The following is a 15278-nucleotide window of genomic DNA, read 5'->3' on the forward strand; positions in this document are numbered from 1 at the left end:
TACTGCAAATTTTGCAATTATTACCGTACTGTTTCGTTACTCGATGATAATTTTATAACCTTAGGACACTTTGGCTTGCTTTAAAAATTAAAATTATTCTAGAGCAATCGTACTATAGCTATGGATATTTCAAGTTATCGCCAATCTTTCAACTGTAGTTGTATACTGAATTGTTGTTTTAGTGTATGAATTTTATTTAATATAAATCAATCGTTTAATTTATATTTCATTAATAATTTAAATTGTGGTAAAATTTGTATTGTTTAACGCGATGGTGTGGCTATCACGTAGATATTCTAAGTGGATTATACTTGACATTTGTAGCATTTGCTGGTGTATTCAGTTTAAAAGGTGAAGTTTATAAAAAAACTTTTATAATTACTATTAAATGTTGATGTCAAGCAAGTATAGAAAGAAAGGAATGTGTAGTAAATGAATGATAACAAGTGTTAATCCATTTTTATAATGTGAACTATTGTAGCAATCTCGTCTAAGCCCTAACCTGTAAGCATGAATAGAAATTTTAGTTAGATGAGCTATACTTTAGAGGTCTTGACATTTTAAATTAACGGAATAGTTATAGCGAAAACTTATAAAATGTGAAGTGATTAAATATATAAATCGATGTTATTCGCGTATTTTAGATATTAGTGCTGGTGGAATCGGCCTTTCCTTCACTTACACTGTCCTTTTGCTGGGAAATCCGTAGTGGTTTGTAAGGCAAACTGCAGAACTCGAGAATCAGATCATTGTATAATATTTTAAAATATTTATATCTGCGTTTAACCAATAGCTATTTTACTCATTATATTTTTCCTTTTTTTTGTGGCTTTAAAAGAATATTCAAAGCATTAGATGAGAGTTATACCTCATCTAAAGCAAGGAATTGTATTGTATCTATTAGAACATAAAATGAAATATTCACTTATTACATTTTTAGATGACATCTGTGGAAAGAATTAAAGAATATACGGAGATAAAGCCTGAAAGTGCCAACACTGAAGTTACCACACCGAAGGATTGGCCAAGTAATGGTAGAATTAACTTCGAACATATGTCATTCCGTCACCATAAGAAGTTGCCTTACGTTTTCCATGATATAAGCTGTTCTATTAAACCTAGAGAGAAGGTAGATTCTAAGTTAATATTAACAATTACCTCTAGACATTAAAATTTAATATACAGTGTAATGTACCTGACTGTTTAATTGAATTACTAATGATTTCTGATCCATTGGTATTGTTATCATGATTGCATACATACTAATGTAGATTCTCACTGGAATTATTAAAATAGATGGAGTTCGATATCCAATGTTGGTCTTAGCTTTCTTCGTGGTAAGATTTCTGTGATACCCCAAGTAATAAAGTGCTGTCCTTGATTAACATTTAAGCTTTGTACGAATTTTTATGAAATTGAAAATGCACTTTGATTTATAGCTCGATCTACTATGTACTTTATAGTAATATGAAACCTGAAATATAAAAGTTTTTTCGGTAGATTTTTTTATGCCTTAGAAACTATAATTTTAAGTTTAACTTATGATTTTATTGGTACAGGATCCATCATTGTTTGTCGGAACATTACGTAGCAATCTTGATCCATTTAATGCCTATGACGATTCTCAACTATGGAGAGCCTTAGATGAAGTATTTTAAAAATATAAATTTAAATGCATACCATAACAGCCTATAGCTTAGGAGTCTTGATAGTATGACATACCGTTCTGTACTAAGGGCGATACTCAAGAAGAATAAAATTTTAATAATTGATGAGGCAACTGCTAATGTCGATTTCAGGTATTCTGTATGTTAACATTCATGAATCTTCGCATTATATTAAGTACTGTACACAGTGATTATTAACCTACGTTGAGTGATGTCTAAATACGTAGATTTGTCAATTCTATTTACTTGATTGCTTACCTTTATATCTAATGCTACTATTTTTTTTTATAATCAATCATGGCTTTGATGCTTATAGCACCGATCAAATCATTCAAAAGTCGATTAGAAACAAGTTTCGTCATTGCACTGTCATAAGGATTGCTCATCGACTAAATACAATAATAGACTGTGATCGAATTATGGTAAGTTGCAAAGTGACTTCATCTTATTACGGAATTAATTTTAGAAATATCGCATAGTCTCAAAATACCTGTATAAATGCGTACTATAAAGAATCGTATTTAGTTCTAAATGCCTTTCATTACAAGGTTAAAAACCATGTAATATGATATTTGCCTTATAGCTACCTCTGCCCATGTAATTTTATTTTACTTTCTATTCAAATTTTTAGCTGTTTAAAGATGGCCGATTGGTTGAATTCGACTCGGCATTCAATTTACTACAGAATCAGAATTCTCAGTTTTTTTAAAATGGTGAATAAGACTGAATCAAAAGCACGAGAAAGACTTTATGATATGGCAAGAAAAGTTCATCTACAGGGTAATAAATCAACTCGTTTATTGGAGTCAATTCCAGTTACTGACACTGACGACATAAATGCCAAGATTTTGCCGCCTCCAATTGCAAAAAAAACTAGTTACAACTGTTTAGTTGTGTGGCAGGAAACCTTTATTATACATTTCGATTTGATTATCTCGCTAATTAAAACCATCCATTTATCAAAATCTTTGCATTAATAATTTGAGATATTGTCATAAAATTCAATGAATTTCTAAATTTCAATGTTTATTGTTGATCTGAAAAGCAATATAAGATGCGCGTTGTTATTTTTTCAAGTCGGTATCTTGTTGATTTATTTTGTTTTTAAGTATCCATTTTTTGTATATAGCCAAACAAACATCTATATTATTTTAATTAGAGTGAAACATAGGGTTTGCGGTACTTACAGCTAAAAATTCAATTTGCATGATATGTTATGGAATAGAAAATTTGGGGAATACTGTGTAATTGAAAAAAAACTTCTTTTTTTTTCAAAATATCATGATGTAGCATTATCAATTTCTTATAACCATGCTTAAATCTATATAATACAGCATGTATTGCTTTATATAACAAATAGAAGAGCATCGGTATAGCACTATGCGAAATATTTCCATCGTAGATCTTCATTTGATTCCTCATTGCCAATAATTTTTTGAATACAGTATCTTACAATAGAATATTAAACATATCATCATATATCGTTTTGGTTCCTGGTAACTAATCTTGATGCTGAATAATGAGTTATTGGATAAATCATAATTCATTAGGTATAGTATAGTATGTCAGAATTTTAAATGATCGTCGTGTATCGTTATTGGTATCAGATACCCACAGTATGCTCGTAGCAATCCATTATTGCAAGATATAAGAATTTGAGACTCAGTGTTTATATATAATTTGCTATCTATTCCAATCGTGTTTTATATGACTATCCGGATAATATTTCATGCTGCAGTGTCTCAAAAGGTTAATCTACTGAGAGTATGGATATCTAAGTTGTTACTTTGTAAAGTTTTTAAGGACGCGATTTAGCTACTAGAAGAATTTTGAGAATCAGTTTATTGTTAGCAATGCCTCGTATTTCTACCTATTTTACATAACAATTCTTATAAGGTCATAAATTAGAAGAAACCTCATTAATATTCAATTTATTGTAGTTATTTATAGCATTCGACATAATTAATATACTATTACCGTTTATAATTAATCCATGGTAATACTAAAACATGCATACTATGGTATAATACTAAATAAATCAATATTACATACTAAGATCATGTAACCCATTCACCATGTAAAATCTTTGCTTAAAGTATTGAAATCTCCTTACTGAGCTACCACTAGTATGCTTATAAACGAGACTGTAGATTAAACAAACAACTACATACATTAAGAGATGTCTACCTGCTGCACTTTAGGAAACGGTAGGTTACATGAATGCTGACATCAGCACAATATCGTCTTAATTTCTACTCTATTTTCTAGAGATTCAAAGTCCAATTTCTTCTCTACCACCTTCAATGTACTATAGATCATTTATCTTATTCCTTTCTCTTATTATAGCCCTTTGCCTTAATTTATCTTTAAGTTGAACAAAATTCGGTTCAAATCAAATGACGTAACTGGATTTGCAAAATATCAGAGATTTTATCACAAGGTAAGTCGGTTTCATTCTTGAATTCGGCTTGCATTAATGTTTACTCCAAGCTAAGATTCGCTTGTTGTTAAGTAATTTGTAGCGATTTCAGCTAATTGCGGTATAGAATGATGTGGCGTAAGATAGTATGAGATGCGTAATAAAGTAATTCTAGATAATGGCCGAGAGGACTAAAAACTCATTCGCTACACAAATAAGTAACTAAATGACTTAAGGTGATAGCTGCTGTAGTGATTACAGCTAATTACCTACAGCTGTTATGTGTTAGGAAATACAGTAATAGTGTGTAGTGTAGAACTGCATATCTTAATAAAGTAAGTGTCGAAGAATCCATGCACTACACCTCTCAATACTGGTCAAGAGTAGAACTTATATAATTAGATTATCTATTTCGATAATTTTATAAAGCTTAATAGGGAGGGTGTTAAATTTTAAAATAGCATTAGAATCTGTATTTGCAACTTCAGGACACTTGTGAATCAAGTTCGTGGAATGGACTTGATCCATTTTTAGATTATAATTCAACAATGCTTATTAAAGCAAAGTCAACAGATAGGTGGTCCAACGTTAAAATTTTCTACCATGGAGACAAATTGTATGTTACAGCTAGTCTTTTGATATCGTTTTAACGAAACGTTTTGAAATTAACTTTACAGAGATCAACAGATATGACTACAGAAAAAGTCTCCAAGCGAAAGGAGACCGACGACGACCATCCATACACTCGCGCAAATCCGTTCTTTAAGTTTTGCGCCTTTTGGTAAGTTGTTTTATTTTTAATTTAGTAGATACAGTTAACGATGACTTGATATTAATTCGTCTAGATTCCCAGGTAAAAATATCCTATATTTCATGACTACAATAATATATGAAGTAATTATTTCATCACTACATTATCAAAAGCTTAAATTTAATTGTTATATATTGTATTTCTTTATTTAGGTGGTTGTATCCGTTATTTAAAATCGTAAGAAAACGACAATTACAAGAATCGGACTTATTTACTACTTTACATGATGATCAATGTCGTGTGTTACTGAAGCTCTTTAATAAGTGAGTCCAGAAATAAAGCTGTGTAATTCCTTACTGTAGAAACAAAGAATTGAAATTGAAGTTTACCATGCCGCCAATCATTAATGTAGTAACCTTTATTTACATAAATCTACTGATCATTCTTTTAAACAAATTCTCCAGTAGGTTATTCATGTACTTCATCTAACAATTTACAGTTTATCATCTTCTAACTAACTGAATAGAAATGGCTGTTGAATTAGTATAACAAATAGGAATGAAACTACCGTATTTTGCAACACATTAGCTGATATATTTGTATTTCGTTTTGCTTAACAAGGAGTTGGAAAAATACAAAAGTCAAGTCTGCACAAAGAACTAGCTTATTTAAAGTTTTCTGTAAATGTTTTGGTCCTAGGTATTTATTTATGGGTATCATCCTTTTTACTGATGTAAGCATTACTAATATTGTTTTAACCTTATTAACTAAATCTACATTGAATTCATCTGTTACTTTACTCTTGATCAAATTGTAACCTTTAAGGTTTATGTGTTGCTCACATTTTATGCTGCATATTATAAAAATGTTGTCGGTAATCAATAGTCTAATAAGCAAGTATTGAAGGCAGAGTGCTATCAATTAATGTTATTTCATTATATTAATTTGTTAGTGCAATGATGATTACTATAATGAATCTTTACCATTTAAAGCAATGTTTTGATTTTGATTCAAGTTGTAATGTCATTCTTACAATATATGCTAATTCTTGATATGCAGATGGCATTAATAGTTATTCAACCGCTCTTTATTGGCTGGTTAATCGCTTATTTTATCCCTGACTCGAATGTGACTCGGACGCAGGCATACTTATATGCTCTAGGATTATCATTAACTACGCTAATATCGATAAACTGTGAACCATGGTACTTTTTCATGGCCGGCAGATATGGCATTAGGTCTGGTGTACTGCTATCATCTGCTGTATTTCAAAAGGTATTGAAGCTGTAAACGGTTACCTTTGCGTAGTAAAGCGAACTTTCTATATTGAATTATCGCAGAAAAGACTATATCAGAATTTATTAGTAATCTAAAATTGTAAGAAATTAACACAGCAATGATAAATGTTAAATTTCAAGCATAATCTTGCTGATTAAGCGGATAATATTTGATGTGCATGAATGAGTTCTTGCTAATATATTTTTTTGCTGCACACTCAGGCCTTGAAGCTTAGTGCTAGAGCTATGGCAAAGACAAGTGTCGGTCACATCGTTAATTTGTTGGCAAATGATGCTTTGCAGTTAAAAAGTCGCTTCTATTTTTTACACTTGCTTTGGATTTCGCCTTTATTAATAATCACGCTATCCGTGCTATTATGGCAGCAAGTTGGTGTTGCTTGCTTTGCAGGACTAGGCGCTCAGATATTTATTTTAGTACAACAAAGTATTAGTGCAAGCTTCTTAGTAAAATTTAGGTAACATGATAAGTTTCATCATTACTTTATTTGTAGTTATGAGTTAGTACAACGAATAGATTATCGTTGATATAATTGATGGCATATATTAATGAACTGACGGGTTATTTACTAGACAAAAATATTTGAAATTTGCTGACGAACGTGTTCGCATAATGAACGAAATTATTGCCGGTATGAGAACTATCAAGATGTATGCATGGGAAAAATCGTTTGCTAATATAATCAAAATATTACGAAGGTAATGCGCTAACATCTAATAAACAAGAAATTACGGTAGTTGCTACGTAAACCAAATTGAGGTATACACAAGTATACTTGATAAATCATAAATAAGCTATCGTTATTATTGCCTACAATCTTGTACGGTAGCTGATTTATGTTGTCATAGAATGTAAACTTGGACTTATAACTTTACCAGGAATGAAACTAAAAATGTGTCATCTGGACAAGCATTGTTGGGGCTAAATCAAGCAAGCTATTTACTCATAAATACGATTACATCATTCACAACGATCACCATTTATGTTCTTCTTGGTAATTCGATCGATTCTGCAAAAGTTTTTACTGTATATTCAATATTAAATGCGCTGCAAATACCAATGTCTATTGGCATTCCACAAGCCATTCAGGCTATTACAGATGCTAAAGTCACATTTAAAAGAATAGAGGTAGATGGAACTTGTTATTTTAAAATAATGTTCTAAATTCTGCTGATACTTTTATAAAAAGTAGATATTGATTGGGTAATAGTATTGCGTACACGTATAGCTAGTTTCCTTTTTTATTAATATTTCTTGTCTGACTTGTTTTGCTATATATTACTAGGAACATTTATTGCTCGACGAGTTAGATGAAAACATAGGCTACAATCGAATACTAACTTCTGAAAATGGAGGCGAAGTAATCGCCGAAAAGGTATCGGCTGCATGGAGTAACGGTTTTAATTTACAAGAGATTTCTTTTACCATCAATTGTAGTAAATTATACGCATTGATTGGACCAGTTGGATGCGGGAAAACTTCAATATTGATGGCTTTATTAGGCGAGTTGCCATTATCTACTGGAACAATAAGGTATTATTTATATTCACTATCAATGATATTGTAAATGTACTCATATTTCAGATTTTGGTATCCTACATTTACTATATGATATTATGAAAATTTAAATTATTATTTGCACTCTCATCCATGAAGAATTCAAGGTAAAATTGGATACGCTTCCCAACAGCCTTGGGTATTCTCAGGTACCGTAAAGGATAATATTTTATTTGGATCGGAATATAAAGAAGATAAATATATTAAAGTTCTTGAAGCTTGTGCTCTAACTAAGGTATAATCATAATTATTGCGTGGATTCATTGCGTTATAAAAGCCTTATATATGTAAATACAGTTCAAGCACATACTGAATATCTCAGTAAATTCATTGTAATTATTCTCGTACTGTAGTTATAGAATCATAATTATTGCGTGGATTCATTACTTTATAAAAGTCTTATATATGTAAATATAGTTCAAGCACATACTGAATAGCTCAGTAGATTCATTGTACTTTACTCGTACTGTTGTTATAGAATCGTCATACATTTATAATTATAATGCGAAAATAAATATTTTATCATTATTACAAATTCTTACTATTGACCGATTTACAGTAAGAAAAGCTCATAAAGTTAACTCTATTAAGATCCTTAAAGCTTGGATATGAAACGACTTTATCTGTATCTTGCCTTAATTGTACACTGATTAGGATTTGCAATCATTACCACATAACGATTTAACATATGTCGGAGAACGGGGAGTACGTTTAAGCGGCGGACAAAAAGCTCGTATTAGTTTAGCTCGGTAACGTAAACTAATTTTTTTGCTTTTAATTACAGGTATAATCATATCTAAGGTATTTTATGAGAATTAAGTAAATTAAAGTACTTACAGCAGTTATTGCTGATTTTTTAAAGAGCTGCATATTGTGATGCCGATATCTACATAATGGATGATCCTTTGAGCGCCGTAGATGTAGATGTGGCTCAACATTTATTTACTAAGTAAGTCATCTATATTATAGAGAATATTCGTTCATAACACCTGAAATACGGTAGCGATTGGTATTGGTGTAGCACTATTAGTTTGCCATACGTATCACTTCAAGAAGTGGATAAATAAATAATTTTTGTTCTGTAAAGCAAACATTTATCTGTTATAAAGGATTCAGATAAGATATAATTTGCTTTGGTTATTTACATCAAATTTTTGAATAGGTGTATTTGTGGATTATTGAAAGATCGAATTCGCATATTAGTTACTCATCAAATTCAAGTACTGGATAAAGTCGATCATATAGTTGCAGTGCAAGAGGGAAGAGTAACACACAGTGGCCCTTTGACACAATTAATGGCAGAAGGTGTCGATTTTACAGAACTGTTACAGAATAATGACAAGGGAAATCGCCATGAACTAAACAAGTCTAAGTATGTATTATGTACATTGTAAAGTATGTTAGTAAGGCACAGAATTTACATGTATGTAACATACTTGCTTTATATATTCTCTTTACATAACTTATCAACATACCTATTTCGGTAAGGTTTAGTTATTATCAGGTTATTAACTATTGTACTTTAAAATTTTATTAGATCTACAGTAGAAGATACTAAAGGCGCTACTAAGGTATTTATTGTACATTTTTACAAATTTGACAGATAGCGTATTATTGAGAAAGGAGCGTGATTTGATGATTTATAAATTGTAAATGTTCTAGTGATCGTATAGAAGTAGTAAATTTAGTACAACATAAGCTTAGAATTACGATTGCAGTATACTGTAGGTTAAATGAGTTTAATTCTGTCTAGAAATAAAGATTTTGTAATTATACATGTATAGGATGATAACGAAGATACAGCGTTAAGTGAAGAAAGAAGAGATGAAGGAAAAATTAGTTACAAGACATATATTATGTTTTTAAGTTCGGGAAATGGTGTCATTGTCTTCGCTTTATTCCTATTAATAAGTTTGATAAGTCAAGGATCAATTGTAGTAACAGATTGGTGGTTATCAAGATGGTCAGATAGCTTTACAAATTCAATGTCGAATGGAAATAACAGCAGTAATATACACGTACTCGATCGAAGATCAGCGTTTGGATTAACGAATAGGATGACGATAATCATTTATAGTTGTCTTCTACTTGTTACATGGATATTGACTGCAACTAGATGTATTGCGACTGTAAAAATTGCGATCGACTCAGCTATCAATTTTCACAATCGAATGTTAAATTCAATATTGGCAGCACCTATCTACTTTTTCGATACTAATCCAGTCGGTAATTATCTATAGACTTATATATGTATATTTTATACGTATACTGGATAACGCATTAACGAAAGAGTTGAACAGAAAGTTCAACAGGTTATATAATTACAGGAGTATGTTGAATGGTATTTATTTTTATGTTGTTAGGTCGTGTATTGAATAGATTTTCTAAAGATCTATCTCAAGTAGATGAGGATCTTCCAACTACAACTGCTAACGTTGTACAGGTTCGATTCTACAATTAAAAGAATAGTTATGTAATTAGGCAATTCTTAAATATTATATTTCTATACAATAACAGAATGGGAAATTTTTAAATTTAGATTGGAATTTACTGCTGTGGAATTATAGTACCAACAGCTATCTTTAACCCATGGGTTTTAATCCCTGCAGCTATTATTATGATCATTTTTGTCATCATTCGTAAATACTATGTGAGTCTGTCAAGAGAAGTTACACGGCTAGAAGCTGTAGGTATGGAATAATTTCTAATAACTTCGAAAACTTCATTGTAACAGGTTTAACCTAAATGATGCAATATATTAGTAGAATTACAGTGTAAAATAATTTATGCATAATATAGTAGAATAGCTTATTACAAATAGATACTGGTGCTAATTAATACTATTTTGCTAGTCTAAAAATATACCGTAGGAATACTTAACGGCCATACTTTTAAATTTATTAGCCAGCAGTCCGATTTACGGGCATATATCTTCTACGCTCCATGGATTAACAACTATTCGTGCATTCAATTTACAAGATCGTTTTATGGAACAGTTTATGATATATCAGGATAATCATACGCGGCCAGCTGTTATAAATATAGCGCTGACACGATGGTGTGGCTACCATCTGGATATTTTAAGTGGATTATATCTAATCTTTGTAGCATTTATTGGGATTTTCAGTGCTAATGGTATTCATCTATGTATATTTAGTATTAATGCTATATGAATACGTTGTGATTCAAAAATTATCTATGATTATTGCAATTGGAACTAGTTTGATTTATGTAATGAATAATGCATAATTATCAGCAAAAATATTATAAGAAATAATAAAATCTACACTATGGGTAGTCCGTAATAATAACTTGTTAGCTTGTTATTGCATTTTAGAAAAGCTTCAAATGAAGATATTTAAAATTGCTATCTGACAGTAAATACTTTATCATTACAGATGTCAGCGCTGGCGGAATTGGACTTTCTCTCAGCTATACAATCCTTTTATTAGGGAATTTCCAATGGTTTATAAGACAGAGTGCGGAACTTGAAAATCAGGTAATTGATTGAGGTATTGACCCCGTCTTTATTCATTTAAGTAGATATGGGTATATTGCCGTCATTTGTTATCATTTTTACTACTGAATCTTCATTTTCTTTGTCTGAGCTTTCATTCCATTTTGAAATTAATTAAATGATTTAAATATTTCTAACTGTTTATTCACAATAAGTAGGGCATATCGAAAGTTATTTATATTTAACTTTAAAATTTTGTCATAACAAAGACTTATTATGAATTTGAATTCTTTCTAATTCAGATGACTTCAGTAGAAAGGATTAAAGAATATATAGAAGTCAGTTCAGAAACTACCATAACGAAAATCACTTCTCCAAAAGATTGGCCAGATAAAGGCAAAATATATTTTGAGAACGTATCATTCCGTCATCATGATAATTTACCTTATGTATTACATAATATAAATTGCATTATTAACGGCGGAGAAAAGGTAAATACGAAGTTAAATCACAATTTCTATTACTATTTTCAATAGAGATTTTATAGTCTTAAACCTGTGATAATATTACATTATATGATATCGCTTAGTATAAGTAAATAGTGCAATGATTGCAGTTGAATGCGATCATATATTTACGATTAAGGTAAAAATAATGATCGTATATTTGTGAACGCTTTAATAGGTCGGTATTGTTGGACGAACTGGAGCTGGAAAATCATCCTTAGTGGCAGCATTATTTCGCATGGCTGATATTACCGGAGATATTAAAATAGACGAAATTTCAACTGAAAATATAAGACTAGATATTCTTCGTAGTAATATATCTGTGATACCTCAGGTATTAGTTAAAACTTATAAGTTAGTAAATATATCATTTCTACCTATTCATTTTTCTTGCAAGAAATGCATTGTATGTTTGTCGCTTGCATATATTTATACGACGCAACTTAAAAATTTAAATTCAAGTATAGCTGTTTGATGTCGTTAAATGATGCTTTGCAGGACCCATCGTTATTTATCGGTACTGTACGTAGTAATCTCGATCCATTTAGCCTTTATGATGATTCACAACTATGGAACGCCTTAAATGAGGTAGAGTAAAAATTAGTGTAATTCGGGCTTTGTATTGTTGAATGGAATATGATTTAGAAATTTTCATATAGATTTGAAAGAATTTATTTTATATCATTGAAATTATTTTATAAATTATGACAATGGAATACACTGATTATTATTGTTGATCATATTTTATAACTGTAGGTACAACTATCAGATTATGTTTCGAATTTATCTCGTAAATTAGACAACGAAGTATTAGAATCAGGATCGAATTTCAGTGTAGGACAAAAGCAGTTACTTTGCCTTGCAAGAGCAATATTAAAAAATAATAAAATTTTAGTAATCGATGAGGCAACCGCGAACGTTGATTTTAAGTAAGTTAAAACTTTGAATTTAAGTTCCTAGAATAGAGAGGATACCTTGGCGATATGAATGCATCTGCTCTTAGATTGAATTTTATTAAATGGAAAACTTATATTTATGAACTATTAAAAAATAAATATTTCGGTATATACAGCAATGTACTGATTGCAAGGGCTAATTGTGATATCTTTCATTTGCTATTTAACAGTACTGATCGCATCATTCAAGTATCTATTAGGAGTAAATTTCGTCATTGTACTGTCATCACGATCGCTCATCGACTCAATACTATCATAGACTGTGATCGGATTATGGTAAGAGTTTCGTAACACCTAAATGTACGTTCATAAATGAAATGATCATGAGTAAACTGAATTACAAAATATTAATGTAAAAATGCAGGTCTTTAAGGATGGCCGATTAGTCGAATTTAATTCACCGTTCGTTCTACTGCGAGATAAGAATTCTGCATTCGCCAATATGGTCTGTAAAAGCGGCTGGAAAGAATATGAAAGACTTTTGGATATTGCACGAAGAGCTAATGATTCTGAGAATGCGAGTTGTCAATCAAATAGTCGTACGCGAATGTTGTTACCAAGTATTGTTACAGATGTTGATGAAATACAAACCAAGGTTTTATCTTATCGATCTAATAAATCTCAATCTACCGATGTTTAGTACTTGATACATCATGATGAGTATTGTAGCTTTCCAAATATATGACTTATTTGGTTGATTATAACAGTAGACTTTACTTAATATCATAGCATATTGTAAACCCGACTGCTTTATTCGGGTTAGAATTTAAGATAGCTTGTAGTAAAATTTTTGTTCGAAATGAGATATTGTGAAATTGTTGTTCAAAGGTTGCAATAAAATATATATATGTAGCTAATTTTGATCCTTGATCAAGTAGAGTGAATTGAATGTCTCTTCGTGACATGCTCTAGGGTATCCAGACTTGAGAGAGAGAGACTAATAAAGAACTAATTTATAACTCATGTCAGTAGTATTCTTGAGAGATAAGCCTAATTTATTTTGTAGGGAGAAAATGGTAGCAGTTTATGAGTTGCTTTCTTAGTTAGTTCTATACAGATTGGAGAGCAAACTGGATTTTGTGGAAGCTTTGTCGGGAGTGGGAACGAAACGACATGATATTTTGATGGTGTCAAATATAGTAGAGTACAGTCATACTCTATCTATAATACCGTACTAAGCTTTATGGTAGTAGGATAGAGTATCAAGGAAAAAGGTTAGTTAATGGCAGACAGTCTAGTCTATTTTATTGTTCAACAATTTATCTGAAAGAAAAATTAACACTCGTGTACTAGGTGATCCCCTCTCAAAATACTTTTGAAAGCTTTGAATGGATGTACTTAATAATTTAGTCGATCCTAAGCTCGTTGTCATGTAGTTTGCGTTCTATACTGTACCAATGGTACACTTAATAAAGTTATCTTCAACCCTCTCCCGTCTGGAAGGATGGACTTTGCTAGAGTACTGGGTGGCCAGCTATAGTACATAAAGTTCTTAGAAATACTGTACAGTACAGTACAGTACAGTACAAGAACTTTTACCGTACTGTACTGTACAGTACACAGTACAGTACCCTGTACAGTACTGTATGGAAGGTGGCGAAGAGACGATATAGAAAATGATCGAATTGCGCATGAGTGTCGAACTAAGCTTTAATTGCAAAGTTATAAGCTTTGAAAGTCACGATAAGATTTTCTTTTAATGCATGGCCGATCTATTCTATGTTCTTTCATGTCAACCGAAAACTTGATAAAATACTTGTCAAAATAGGACTGCAGACTGAAGCTTGATAACGTAGCGGCAGTGTCTTTTAATGAAATAAAGAAATGCGAACGAAAATGCAACGAATCCAGACGTGATCAGTGTGCAAATGATGAAGCATGGTCAAGTAGTCCTTGTTCAATGCACGATTTTGTGCCTCCTGCTTATGAAATAACTTGGATATTACGTATACATATGCACTGCATGCCTTTCAGAGCTTGGTTAATACAGTGTCATAATAAATGTGTGGAAAATGATTGTCTAATTTTGTATGATTAGTATGTGAAATATCAAATAACTTCCCAGCACCCTGTACACGCTATCTGTCACCCCACCTATTCTATCTCGTCAACCCGTAGCAACTAATAATATCTCTTCTTGGGTCGGGTCTGTCGTCAAGACATGACAGACTATTTTGCACACAAAGTCAGACCATACTGCATCAAAACTATACTGTACTGTACTGTTACTGTAGGATGAAAATTTGAAAGTCATTGACAATATTGCGTCATACCCGTCGATCTGTATCAGCAATTGTCAGACGTACGGTACGGACAGCATGGTGGTGCAGTCCCGTCGTGGATGAAGCCGAGACCGATCAAATAGCTGATGCTGCACATTTGGGGAGTTTATTGATGAAGCATGGTCAGGTAGTCCTTGTTCAATGTACGGTTTTGTGCCTCCTGCTTATGAAATAACTTGGATATTACGTATACATATGCATTACATGCCTTTCAGAGCTTTGTTAATACAGTGTCATAATAAATGTATGGAAAATGGACGTCTAATTTTGTATAATTAGTATGTGAAATATCAAATAACTTTCCAGCACCCTGCACACGGTATCTGTCACCCCACCTATTCTATCTCGTCAAGCCGTAGCAGCTAATAGTATCTCTTCTTGGGTCGG

The 15278-nt window shown here is 31.6% G+C and overlaps 2 protein-coding genes across 2 annotated transcripts; both read left to right on the top strand.

The window, feature by feature from the left end:
• Window positions 1–709: 709 nt before the first annotated feature.
• TRIADDRAFT_22300 (uncharacterized protein) lies at window positions 710–2376 on the top strand (the record flags this gene model as incomplete). The annotated part of the gene is made up of 7 exons (XM_002110642.1): window positions 710–751; window positions 941–1140; window positions 1303–1360; window positions 1560–1649; window positions 1696–1799; window positions 1984–2089; window positions 2299–2376. Coding segments are annotated over 7 exons (678 nt in total), but the record flags the coding sequence as incomplete, so codon positions are not given.
• Window positions 2377–5041: 2665 nt separating this feature from the next.
• On the top strand, window positions 5042–13249 carry TRIADDRAFT_22330 (uncharacterized protein; the record flags this gene model as incomplete). Its single annotated transcript, XM_002110643.1, has 22 exons — window positions 5042–5160; window positions 5459–5570; window positions 5897–6112; window positions 6337–6590; window positions 6706–6831; window positions 7012–7261; window positions 7419–7666; window positions 7790–7925; window positions 8345–8439; window positions 8553–8639; window positions 8853–9066; window positions 9475–9916; window positions 10054–10133; window positions 10230–10380; window positions 10595–10825; window positions 11089–11189; window positions 11450–11638; window positions 11832–11987; window positions 12152–12241; window positions 12410–12582; window positions 12780–12885; window positions 12974–13249. Coding segments are annotated over 22 exons (3852 nt in total), but the record flags the coding sequence as incomplete, so codon positions are not given.
• Between the last annotated feature and the right edge of the window lie 2029 nt (window positions 13250–15278).

The sequence above is a fragment of the Trichoplax adhaerens genome, genomic scaffold (genome assembly GCF_000150275.1).
Source record: "Trichoplax adhaerens TRIADscaffold_3 genomic scaffold, whole genome shotgun sequence".
Taxonomy (NCBI): domain Eukaryota; kingdom Metazoa; phylum Placozoa; class Uniplacotomia; order Trichoplacea; family Trichoplacidae; genus Trichoplax; species Trichoplax adhaerens.